We start from the raw sequence: 13,446 nt of genomic DNA, 5'->3' as shown, positions 1-13,446 counted from the left end.
AAGATAGTCATCATGAGTGAATAGGTAGAGGAATTTCAGGAGAAAAATAAAAGCAATTTTAAAAGAACTAAAATTAAATTCTAGAAATGAAAAGTAAAATATCTAAAATGAAAAATTCTCTGGATGGGCATAACACCAGATTGAAGATGGCAAAGGGTCAGTGAATTGGAAGAAAGATCAACAGAAAATACCCAATCTGAAGATCAAAGAGAAAAAGGATGAAGAAAAATGAACAAAGCCTTAGTAAGTTGTTAGACAACATCAAGTAGCCTTACAAGCATGCAACTGGGATCCAAAAAGAGAAGAGAAAAACAATGTAAAACGGTAAAGAAAAAATATTTGAAAAAATAATAGCTGAAAATTTCCCAAATTTAATGAATTTCAGTGAACTCCTTGCAGCAAAAGTGCAAAGAAAATCACACCTGTGCACTACCAAACTTCTGAAAACCAAAGAGAAAGAGAAAGCCTAAAACAACCAAAGGGAAAAAATGTATTACATATTGGGAGGAAATGAAACAAATTATGGTTATATTCTCCTCAGAAACAATGGAGGCCAGAAGAAAATTAAAGAGCAGAAAGAAAGAAAAAGAAAGAAAGAGAGAGAGAGAGAAAGAAAGGAAGGAAGGAAGGAAGGAAGGAAGGAAGGAAGGAAGGAAGGGAGAAAAAAAGAAAGAAAGAAAGAAAGAAAGAAAGAAAAGAAAGAAAGAAAGAAAGAAAGAAAGAAAGAAAAAGAAAGAAAGAAAGAAAGAAAGAGAAAGAAAGAAAGAGGGGAGGGAGGGAGGGAAGGAAGGAAGGAAGGAGGAAAGAAATAAAGAGAGAAAGAAAATAAAAGTCAACTAAAAATTCTATATCCAGAGAAAAATAGCTCCAAAAATTAAAGGTAAATAAAGACAAAAAGATAAATGAAAGCTGAGAGAATTTATCACCAGCAGGCCTTCACTGCAAGGAATAAAAAAGATGTTCCTCAAATTGAAAGTAAATGACACAATATGACATGTCTAGAGTTTGTCCAATGCTTTGAAATGAAGGGTTGCAGAAATGGCCTACTTAGCAGACATTTTTAAAATCATATGAACCAGTTGAACAAATCTCTGTAAGACCCCATAGAAAAGGTTTTGATTTGAAGTGAATCTTAAAGGAAATTGAATCTTTGAAAAAATCATATTGCAAAAGGAGATTTTGGAATGTTTCCACTGCTGCTTGTGAAGAAAATTAGAAACTTGTGCTCGGCTAAAAATAACTCCATGCTTGTTCTGCTTTTGTAAAATATGCTTGCTGCACCAAAAAGGAAAAAACAAAACAAAACAAAACAGATGACCTAGCAATCAAATGTAACCATAGTATGTTTTGCTAAATATGGAATGTTCTGCACCTGCTCTTGTTTCTGTTTGGAAACTTCTGTGCTCTGAAAACCAAGTAACCAATCTACCAATGCTAACTGTAACCATGGGCACTGACTCCTATAAAAGTAAAGCTCACCCTGAGCTCAGGGCCCAGAACTTTGGAGTGTTAGCTCGTCTGGGGCCGCTGGCTTAATAAACTTGAGTTCTCCAACCCTCCGAGTGTGGTGCTTGGTTTCTCAACGGACCAATTTCTGCAACATTTCTGCTTGAGAGTGAGGAGGCACTACCTACATTTTAAGCCCTTCCTCAAATCTTAATTTCTTTGTGGAGATCCAAATTACTGTCTGATATCCTGTTACTTCTGCCTCAAGAACTTCCTCTAACATTTTTCTGCAGCTTAGATCTGCTATTGAATTTTCCCAGTTTTTGGCTGAAAAAGCATTTTTCCTTCATCTCTAGAAGATAGTTTTGTTGGGCATTGAATTCAGAGTCATCAGTTTTTTTCTTTTAGCACTTTAAAGACATCACTCTACTGTTGTTTGGCTTGCACAGATTCTGTATATAATGCTTTTTTCCCCTTTGTCTACAAGGTTTTCTCTGTAACTTTGGCTTTTCAGCAGTTTGAATATAGTGTATCAATTTTTGTTGTTTTTTAAATCCTCCTTGGCATTCTCTGAGCTTTTTGCAACTGTGGTTTGATATATTTCATCATTTTTGGGAAATTCTCAACTACTATCTTCTCTCTTCAAATATTTCTTCTGTCTCATTTTCTCTCTCCTTCTGGGATTCAAATTACACGTATGTTAGACCACATGATATTGTTCCACATCTTTTGAGTTTTGTTTCTGTTTTATTTTCTTTTTGAGCTTCAGTTTGTATAATTTCTATTTTCCCTATCATCAACTTCATTCTTTCTTTCCTTGGCTGTGTCTGTAGCACACATTCTTACAATTTACAATTTTTTATTCTACCATTTCCTTTTTTTTTTTTTTTTTGCCATGTTGTGAGGCATGTAGGATCTTAGTTCCCTGACTAGGGATGGAATCTGGGCCCCCTGCAGTGGGAGCACAGAGTCTTAACCATTCCACCACTAGGGAAGTCTCTCTTATAGCTTCTATATCTGCTGAATTTCCTTGTCTGTTCATTCCTGTTCCTTACCTTTCCCACTAAATGTTAACATGTTACTCATAATATTTTTACTTATTTTTATTTTTTTTTCTCATAATGATTTTAGATTTCTTATCAGGTAGTTCCAGTATTCATGTGATCTCTAAATCTGGTTCTGATTGCTTTGTCTCTTGACAATCGGTTTGGAAGAGCTTCTTTGCTTTTCTCTATCATGTCCTTATTGATGGCTTGCTGCATATAATGTGTAGAACAGTAGAGATTGAGGTACACAGTATTTATTACTGGGTATGACACCTCTTCTGCTAGGCCTGCACAGGGTTGAGTCAATATAGTTAGGAATTGAGCTGGGTTTGTCTTTTGTTGTTGCTACATTTACCATTGGTTTTAAATTTCGCTGGACTTACCATGTGGTTAGGGTAAGAATTGGTCCACTAGAGACTTTTTCTAATGTTCTGCTTCCACCTTAAGTGTTCTCTATTAGTTTGTTCCTCACAAGTGGTCTCTCCCTGCTCTTGCACCTTCCCCCACCATACACTTCTGTTGCTTGTTACCTGGTACTTATTTGGTGCTTGCTGGGGGGTGGGCTGGGCAGTGAGAGGCTAGAAGAGTGTTCTGTAGTCCTGCTTCAGCCTCAGACTCAGCCAGACCCTGTATCTCTGGTCTCAGGAATGGAGTTTTCTCAGTGATCTTGTACCTTGCCTGCTGATGGACAGAAACCTCACTTTTACTTGATAAGCACTGAATGAACTCATTTTATAGTGTAACCCTATCTTCCCTCAAACAAAAAACTCTTGTTGGATTCTTTTTGTAGGGCTCCATTAGAGTGATGCTTTCTTCCTTTGAGGTGAATCTGCTCCACCTCAGATTAATTTTATGAGATGATGAACCTCCCCATTCTAGTTTCAAGAGTAAAAGTAAAATCTTCCCTAGTATTTTTCAGACTGAGTGGAACCAGCAATATGCTCCCAACATAGCTAGAGATTCCTCACTCCCCCGTTGATAATCCTTTTCATTCTCCACTGTGTGGTCTTTCAGATTTTTTTTTTTTTTTTACATTTCATTCCATTTCAGCCCAGGTGATCTAGATTTGAAATGTCAACTAAAAATTGGCACTTGCCATAGGCACTTGCCATCTACCTCTACAAGGATTAAATCACACGTGCTGCTGTAGCTGCTGACCTTCAACATGCCCTGAAGGGGATTTAGGGTGGAGATCAGGAATGAGGCACGCTGTTCTTTGGAAAAACGGGCAGAACAGATCTTTAGATAGCTAGATGTTTTCTGGAGCTGATTTTGTGAGCCAATCTTTGCATCTCCTCAAATCTAGAAAAGCACTAAATCCCTTCATGGTGATGTCTGCTCCTTGTGACTAGGAGAAACCCTCTATAAAAATATGTGTTTGATTGCATGTACTCCTCCCAAGGAGGAGTACATGCAATATATACTGACCTTCCCCCTACCTCTCTGGAGAAGTTTCTCAGAGCTACCTGAAATGCTGTCTCCTGTGCTGCAGTCCTCATTTTGCCTCAAATAAAACTTAACTCACAACTCTCATTTTTTTTTTTTTTTTTAGGTCAATAGTAATGGCAACCATGAAGGGACCCAGAGTGGACTTCTCTCCTTCACCTGAATTCTAGAGGAACCAGAGTCTTGGTACTAGTACAGGCCCCTTGCACTCATCCGCCTCCTCAGAGAGTCCAGATGAATTTGGGTAAGTCTCTCCTGGATCTGGGATCTCCCATATGGGTTGATGATCCTGAGTTTCATTTGGTGGTGTAGCAGGTACTTGCCTCCTCCCAGTTGAAAGATACCAGGGGAACACCCATCCAGGTGAAAGATCCTGGGGGTGGGGGGTGGGGCTGGTTAAAAGATACCAGGGGAATACACACCCAGGTGAAAGATACTGGGTGGTGCCTGGTTGAAAGATACCAGGGTTTGCTCAGTTGTAGGAGACTGAGGGTCTTGGCTGAGTGGTTAGGTAAGAGGCAGATCTGATACTCTTCCTCAATTTGGTTGCCTTAATAAAATTTGTTGGGATAAAAGTACTAGTGTTTTTTATCCCGGACAAATTCAAGTTTACAATGGGAAATAGAGCCTCTTAAACACAGAAATAAGGGGCATCAGAAAGCCAGCCTCTGACTAACACCTCAGCCAGGTTTATGTATGTACAAAACTTATACTTGCAAGTACCTAGTTAATTGGGGAACTTATACTAAAGGAGATCTCAACCTAAAATTGGTGTTCTTTTGATATTCTAAATTGGTGTTCTTTTGGTGTTCTTTTGATATTCTAAAAAATATTTTTGGTGTTCTTTTGATATTCTAAAAAATATTTTTGTGCACATGTTAGGAAAAAGAAAAAAAAAAAAGGCCAGCCATAAGATCAGACTGAATGGAATGTTTGCTTTGGCATTTAGAAGCTTCTAAAAGGAAACCATAGAATAACTTCTTTGCACGAAACCAACAATTAATTACTTGAAACTATATCAGACCAACTTTTCAAAATCATTAAAAAAAAAGGGGGGTATCTATGAAAATTATGAACCTTCAATTGCACCAATTAAGTACACAATGCCAGTAGAAGGTTAACTGACCCCCATTTAATTCCCAACCAGTAGGGAAAGCTAGCTTTTTTTTTTTTTTTTTTTCATTTTTAAATTATTTTATTGTTATATACCACAGTCACATTTGAATTGGCAGAACTTTTCCCATGACAGACAAGACAGAGACCTGTCATTCAAGGAAGAATAAGTGAAGGTTTTCATAAAGCTTGAGAGGAGTCCCACAGTAACTAACACAAGGATGGCTGCAGCAATCTCAATGGTGTGCAAGTAGGTAGGAACAAAGGGTGCTCCAACAGTAGCTGGCCTACATGTGTTGGCCTGAGACCACTGCTGTTTCCTAAGGGGAATTTCTTAATATGTTTGGTAAGCAGATCACTTGCAACAGACATATAAGTGGAGTAGGGTGACACTTCTGCAGAATATATTATACACGTTTCTGGGCAGGTTCTAGAAATCTCATTGGTGATAAATGGTTGCTAAATTATGATTCTGCAAAGGTAATCCCATAAATGGACATCCAGGGAAACTTTACAACTGTTGAAATTCTTAGGCCAAAAAATAAATAGCCACACATATCAAGCCTACACACCATGAATTAAAATGGTGCCATGTTAGGCCTTCTGAAAGAACCAAAGCAGGAAAGACTATTCAAACAGAAGATCCTCATCCTTCTCTTCAGCCAGAAGATTAGCAGGCTCCATCACCTCTCCAGCTGCCCTCTGTTGCTCCAAGTCCTTCTCAGACTTTTCCTTGAGAATCTTTTTCTTCTCCTGTATTTTCTTTAACCTATAGAACTCTTCTCGCTCTCTCTCATCCAGCTCTGTGATGATATAAGCAAGAATACGTTCAATCCGGGGAATGATGACATGTTCAGTGGCATTTACACGCCTGTTGGTTATCTTAATAGCTTCATCCAAAGTAACAAAGGATGTCTGCAGTGAAGCTTGTTCCACCAGTAGTTCCACTGCCTTGGCATAATTCCTCTTCAGTTTAGCCAACTCTTCCCCACCTCTGGCTAAACCAGTCAGTTCATAACTGTCAGTTCCTTCATGGTAATGTTCAAATACTGGCAAAGTAACACCTGCTACATTATCTTTCTTTGCTCTAATCTTCACTTGGGCTTTACTCACATTTTGGATAACTGTGGTGCTGAAATCCCCTGCTGTGAACTTGGCCTCAGCAAGTGAAAAGGCAGCTTCTCTCATCACTTCACCCATCAACATTTTAGTCTCTATTATCTTCTTAAGGATCTGTCGAAATCGAAGAGTTAAGGCATTAGATTTTTTCTTCAGGAGGTTTTGACCTGTCTGTGCTCCTTTTACAGAGCCTTCATGATGGTCTGTGCCATATGCGAGGGAAAGATTTCAATTCGGTCTTTGCCCGACATTCTGATGATGACTGTTCAGCTTGGGTCCCTGGCTTGGGTAATCGTGGCTGCAACAACCCCAGCCACTGAGTCTTTCTCTTGGGAAAGCTAGCTTTAAGGAAAAACAAAACATATCTCTTCAGAATTCTGACCCTGAGGAACAAGTCCTACTAGGAGATGTCAATATAAATTGGAACTTGCCATCTGCCTGTACAGTTAAATCACTTTGTGCTGCTGTAGCAACTGACCTTCCACATCCCCTGAAGGGAATTCAGGGTGGAGACCAAGAATGAGGCACTCTGTGCTTTGGAGGATGGGCAAAACAGGTCTTCAGATAGTTGGATATTTTCAGGAGCTGATTTTATGAACCCAACCCTTGCATCTCCTCATATCTAGAAAAGCACTAAATCCCTACATGGTGACGTCTGCTCCTCGTGACTAGCAGAAACCCACTACAAAAAAATGTATTTGACTGCATGTACTCCTCCTTTACCAAGAGTACATATATACTAATCTTCCCCCCCGCCCCGCCTCTTTGGAACAGTTTCTCACAGCTATCTGGGATGCTGTCTCCTGGGCTGCAGTCCTCATTTTGCCCCAAATAAACTCAACTCGCAACTGTCACATAGTGCATTTTTTTTAAGTCGACAGAGAACATGCTTTTCTCTTCCTGTACCTTGAGATCCTGGCTCTCAGGAACACTTATCTAGACCATCTCAAATTCCTAAGACTTAAAAAAAAAAAAAGGAAGAGCTTAAAAATTTTTTCTTATTCCAACTGTTTATAAACTAGTGAGTTATTATATTGTGATATCTGACTCATGACTAAGTTTGGAAAATGAAGCTTTAAGATCTCTCATATTTGTCTGGATATATGTATGTCTCAATGTGTGTCTGTCTGGATATTGTTGCTGAGATTAATTTGTAAATGAGCTCTATTTCATTGGCTTAAGGAAAAATAGGTGCTTACAAATCAAACAATTCTAAGCACAAGAGAAATTAAGCTAAATTTCAGGTTCACTGAAATGGGAAATATTCAGTATCAAATAAATACCTGGTATTAATGTTTGTTTGTTGATCTTATTAATACAGACATGTGGCTCCAAAAATAATCCAAAACCCACCAATCTTTTTACCACTCCCCAAACCTTCCCTATTTATCTTAAGAGGCTTGTAAATATTAAACAAAGGGAAAACAAAGTCATTCTAGGAGGAACTTGCTTGTACTTTTGAGATGCAAATGTCCTATCTGGTCATCTCAGGAACCCTTATCTCTGCTATCTTTTTAAATGCAAATTTAAAAAAAGAGGGTAAAATAATTTAGAACTTGACTTGTAAAGGATAAACAGAAATCCTAAGTGTCTTTTCTGTAAACACTAGTAAAAAGGGTTTAGCCATCTAGATAGGTGACCTTGATTTTTTCCATCTGCCAGAAGCCCAATTTAAACCCAACCCCTTGTAACTGATGGCTTTTATGCTGTACCTGATTCAGTGCTGAAATTTTGGAATGGGAACTATGACGCCTCTGTTTGCCTGTGTGTTCATGTGTATCTATATGTGTGTTGTAGGTGTATGGTATTGCCAAAAAAGAATTCATAAAAGAGCTCTACTTAATTGGTTTTAAAAAGTTAAGTGCTTATATAAATACTCAGAAGTAGAAAATAATTTGGCCAGAATGAATTTCGGGTCCATGTCATCTGGAAAATACTCAGTACTAAATTGATATTTGGTATTGAAGGTGGCTTAAGCTTGTTGGCTTGATTAATATAGACATGTTTGAGTCATCAACATTAAGTATAATACTTCTATTGTGCCTAGGTGTAATATAAGCTAAATAAAATCTAGCTATATCTGTTACAAATTTGTCAGCAAGGAAAGTAACCTGATGTGAAGAAACTTCTAAGGAAGGAAAATGTAAATGAGGTAAGAGCTTTTAGATAAACTCTATGAAGAATAACTATGCTTTAGGAATATCTATCTAAAATAGTCTCTCCAGATTCTGGTAACTTGAAATTCTAGAGTCGTGCTAAGTTAAGTGATGGAAGCTTATTGAATAGCTAAGTCATTTCCAAATAAAATAAGATTCTGAAACATTAATTACTGAACATTGGCTTTCTTTTACAGAGATACAAAAGGCACTTAGGACTATTAATGAATATGTTTGGTGCTATGTTCTCTAAAGAAAGCAAATGTTTTTAGAAAATATCAAAAGAAAACATTTCAGTAAACAGTAGGGAAGTAGGATGTATGTTTGCAGTAAAGAGGGTATGAGGAATGGAATTATATTTTATTAAGGGAAATGGAAGTAGGTCTGACTTACAGGTTTCTGAATGGGAAAATAAAATGATGGTTATAAAAAGTGAGAAAAGTGTTTGTGGAAAGTGGACCCCAAGAAAAGAGTTTTGTGCATGGTCAGGATTGACTAAGGTTACAATAAATTTAATTGAGTAAATGAATTTTAAAATTCTAGCAGGTGCAAAACTTGAATTTGGCTTTTCTCTCTCTCAAGAGGACAATCTCTTAAAATGTTGAACTGCCTTTGATAACAGATTTCAAGTTTCTTTGCCTTTTAAGTGATCTGTTCTGTATTTGCCTTTGAAATCTTTTGTTGTTACTTTGGCTAAGTGTATAACCACTGTCTCACAGTGACCTGTTATCCTATCTGACTGCGTGTTCTAAACCCTTTTTGATATTTTTTGGACAAAACTTCCTAAATCAAATTCTAATGAAGTCCTTTTGACCTCTAGCTAACTTTGGGATGCTTCAAAGGGCCCTTGAAACAACCCAAAGAGAAATATAAACTAGGTTCATTTGGTATGTTAGGTTACATGGGAAGTATTGTCAAATGAATAATAAATCTTCTTAGGTTATATTGAATGGTAAGTGTTACTAATATAGACATTCTAGAAATTATATGGACTTTATAAACATCTGATATGTCCTGGTAAAATGTTATCAGTCATAATTCTAGTTACCATCTTAAAGTGTTGTATGTCACAGCAGTAACCAAGTTTCTTTGTCAATTGCATTGTAATCAGATTTAAACATGCCTTCTTAAGTCTTTTGTTATTATAGCCAGTTACAGTTTCACTCTAATGCCTTTGCAAAAATGCCTCCTCTTCAAGAAGATTTATAGAAAGGACTTTTGGATAAATACACGTTCCTAACTTTCAGACCATAGTGCTGAACTGGGTAAGAAACTGAAGAATGTAAATGAAAAACTGATGGCTTCATAAAGCTGTTAACAAAAAGGATTAGTTACATAGGACTGAGTGAACTGATGAATATGGTTGTAATTTTTCTGGTTTCCATCTGAAAAATTACTAGTTTAAATCTGTGTTTTCCAGGTGTAAGGAAAACCTTCCCCTCAAACTAGTAATTGTAACAGGGAAGAGCTAAATCAGACCCCATGTTGGATCTGTTTCTTTGACTTTAACCTTTGCTTTTCATTGCTTCTGTTATTGTAATCATACCTAATGGCATGCCTCAGAGAACCCTGCCCACCTGTGAATGGCTGCAGAAAAGAAAATATTAACACATCCCCTCCCCAAGGCTAGTCATTCCAGGAGATGTTTTGCAGGACAGATAGCTCTTCTTACTTTACTTCCCCATGCCTCTCCTTACGATTCTATAAAAGAAACTGGCATCCAGACCCCATAGGATGGTTTTTTGGAGACACTAGCCTGCCATCTTCTCAGTCTGCCAGCTTTCCAAATAAAGTCATATTCCTTGCCTCAACACCTCATCTCCAATTCACTGGCCTGTCATGTGGCAAGCAGAGTGAGCTTGGACTTTGACTTACAGAAATTTGGTAAATTATACTTTTGTAAGCAGAATTGAAACATTTATCTTTTCTATCTGCTCCCTCCAGAGATTAGAAACTCTTAGGTTCCCAGCAGCTTTTTCAGATAAATTAGAAAGGCTACCTCACTAACAGGTATAGAAAACTCGAGGTATTTTGGGGACCTTGAAAAGGGAGGAATTCACCTAGATCTGTTAGGCAAAATCTGTGAAAAGCCCTTGGCATGACTTTTCTAGCCCTGAGAGTCTTTTAGAAGTCCAGTCTGGGACTCCTTGTAAAAGTTTCAGCAAGCAAAAAGTGTATATGATCAATGATAGCTATGTAAAGCATCAGGCCAAGTTAATGAGACCAGACTTATTTTGCAAAAAAATTAAAGTCTTTCTTTGGTTACAGTTAGTAGAGAAGAGGGTAATTTTAGAGAGGAAAAGATTGTTTCCATTAATGTTAAATCCCAGTTTTGTTAATGGAGATCTGTAAGACTTACCTCCCATATAGTTCTTTGCTGTTACGTTAATGTAAAGTTTAATTAAATTATTAAAGAACACTCTGTTTGTTTCTGAGCTTATCTCAGTAATCTATTTTTGGATGAAGATCACACCCCCCACAACCTACAACCAGGGGATTATGCATACTGGAAAAGACATAATTTAAAGGACTATCTCCAACCTGGATGGAAGGACCCTTATCTGGTACTCTTAACTATCTCATGCCCAGTGAAACTGCAGGGTATTGACTCTTGAATCAACTTTCACTCACAAATGACCCCTGCACTGGACTGGCCTATAGTGAGGATGGCTGACCTCAAAATCACCTTAAAACAATGTTCAAACAGAGGAGAAACTACACTCATACCAAGACAAAAGGAAGACGACATCAGAAGTAGACAGCTTACCCAGGATGCTGGACCTGACTTGTATGATCATTTACAATGTTTTCCTGACCTCTTGGACCCTTGCATATGAATCAAATGTTTTTGTATCATGGGCATGATCCTATGCTAATTTCAAAAGTCAATCCAATCATTGGGTTTGTGGACAATTGCCTGTGTCTAGTACTTCTGGGTTACCTTGGTGGATTCTCCCCTCCAAGACTCTGACTGGATAGCCCTTAGGAAATTTATTTTAGAAGAAAGTTCAGTCCTGTTCATGCTACTGATGATATTACTAGATGGGATCCTCTCACCTGGCCAATTAATACCTGCTCTGACCCTGGCCATAAATTCCAATTTTCTTTTGGAGTCACTCAGGCTCAATCAGAGCTACAAGCTAAGTCTCAAACAAAAACTATCACCTCTTATCTATTAAAAGGAAAGCTCCCACAATTAGGCGGTGGATTTATGTGGTTAACACCAGGCTATGATCATTTAATTTTAAAAGCTTCTCTATGTTGGGAATAATTAAATCATACTAAGGATGATCAGCCTAGTAACATCAGGAAATTAGGTTGGGTGCCTTGTGAACAATGCCTACAAATTATTACTCTTAGAGACAGTGATGGGTATGGAACTGACTGAGTCAGATGACCAAGATTCACTGGATTGCACCTAACGGAACTCACTGGACTTGTGGTACTAATTTTTGGCCTTGGATTCCACCGGGTTGGATAGGAAGATGTACCCTAGGATTCCCATGGACTCAAGGTCACATATGTAACAAATTAGAGATGACCTCAGCTAATCTACCATTGGTACCAGCCTGATGGGTCAAGAGATCTGTATTCCACTAGTATGACCATTTAGCAGCTATTCTTGTGCCTTCAACAGGATTGGAGGATATAATCGTCCATATTGACGCCTTAACAAAATTCACTCAACAGGCTTTAAATGATAGTAACCAGGCTATTAGCTTATTAAGTTCTGAGGTCTCTATGATGAGAAAAGTGGTACTATAAAACCACATGGCCCTTGACATCCTTACAGCATCTCAAGGAGGCATCTGTGCCATAATTCAAACTGAAGGCTGTGTTTTCATACGTGATGAATCCTCTTACGTAACATGTTTAATGAAGCATATGGAAATCAGATTTCTGCCTTAAGAGACCCACTCCCTAGTCTTGACATCCTCATTTGCCCCAAATAAAATTTAACTTGCAACTCTCATGTTGTACATTTTTTTGTTGCTTTTTTAAGGTCAACAGAAACCTACAGGCTGTAGCTGAACAACCTCTCCAGGTGATTCAAGTTTGAGAAACACTGTTGTAGGGGAATGATTAAGCTAACCAGTCCTGGAACATTCCTAGGACAAGAAGGATAGTGAATACTACACACTTGTGTTATAGTACTTTGATCTCTCTTGCAACTATGTCATAACATTTGTGGAAGCACATCTTATATTCGAGATTTTGCTTTTGAAAGCAGAAATAAGAAATGACCATCTGATGAGAAATACTACCCCCAAAAGTAGAGACAAATGAGGACAATGTACATTAGGTACATACACCAACTGTAAAACCAATGAGAAAATTCCTTCCTGAGAAGTAATCCAAAATGTTTATTTTTGCCCAATGAACTCATGTCCTTCTTTTACATAGTAATGATGTTTGTAATAATCCATTTTTCCATTTCCAACTGGTCGTCAAGGAGTTTTAGCGAATGTTTTACATTTAATTGAATAAGTTTCCCCTTAGGAAACTTAGCCTAGGTTTTCTAGTATAATTATTCTCCTCAATTTATAATCCAATTCTTACCTCTTGTAAAAAGTGACTTTAAGCTACAGGATATGTGGCTTTTATTATAAAGAGCTACAAAATATTCTTGGGAAAAGAGCATGAACAAAGATAGTAAAGTTCTTGAAGGAGGGAGTCTAGTGCACAGCATGTGGTCAATATAGGTCTAAACAAGTCCCTAATCCAGCTCTCAGTTGCCTCTCCGACTTGACTTTCTGACATTCTCTCCTACTACTCTACTTGCTGCTCACTTGGTTATATAACCACATTAGCCTTCCTGTTTGTCAAAACACTGCAGAACATCTGCCCCTCAAGGCCTCTGCTTATGGGGCTCCCTCTGCCTGGATATGGCTCTTCTCCGAAACACCTGCCCAGTTTCTGCCCTCCCTTTCTTTCAATTTTGGCTCAAATGTTACCTTCTAGGTGAGGCCTTCTCTGACTCCCTCATTCCTGAAATCTCTTATCTTGCTCTATTTTTTCCACAGTACCAACTATCTTCTAATATAGTATAACTGCTTATTTTCAATCTTCCCACTCCTTAAATGTAAGCGCCACAAGGGATTTATCGTTGTTTGTTTGCC

At 37.9% G+C, this 13,446-nt stretch overlaps 1 protein-coding gene across 1 annotated transcript; it reads right to left on the bottom strand.

Moving 5' to 3' along the window:
• Positions 1-5,139: 5,139 nt before the first annotated feature.
• On the bottom strand, positions 5,140-6,421 carry LOC130857049 (V-type proton ATPase subunit D-like). The gene is given in 2 exon segments (XM_057742289.1): positions 5,140-6,358; positions 6,361-6,421. Coding segments are annotated over 2 exon segments (741 nt in total). The 3' UTR covers positions 5,140-5,678.
• Positions 6,422-13,446: the final 7,025 nt, after the last annotated feature.

This window comes from Hippopotamus amphibius, chromosome 7 (genome assembly GCF_030028045.1).
Source record: "Hippopotamus amphibius kiboko isolate mHipAmp2 chromosome 7, mHipAmp2.hap2, whole genome shotgun sequence".
Taxonomy (NCBI): Eukaryota; Metazoa; Chordata; class Mammalia; order Artiodactyla; family Hippopotamidae; genus Hippopotamus; species Hippopotamus amphibius.
This window is presented reverse-complemented; position numbering and strand designations above follow the sequence as displayed.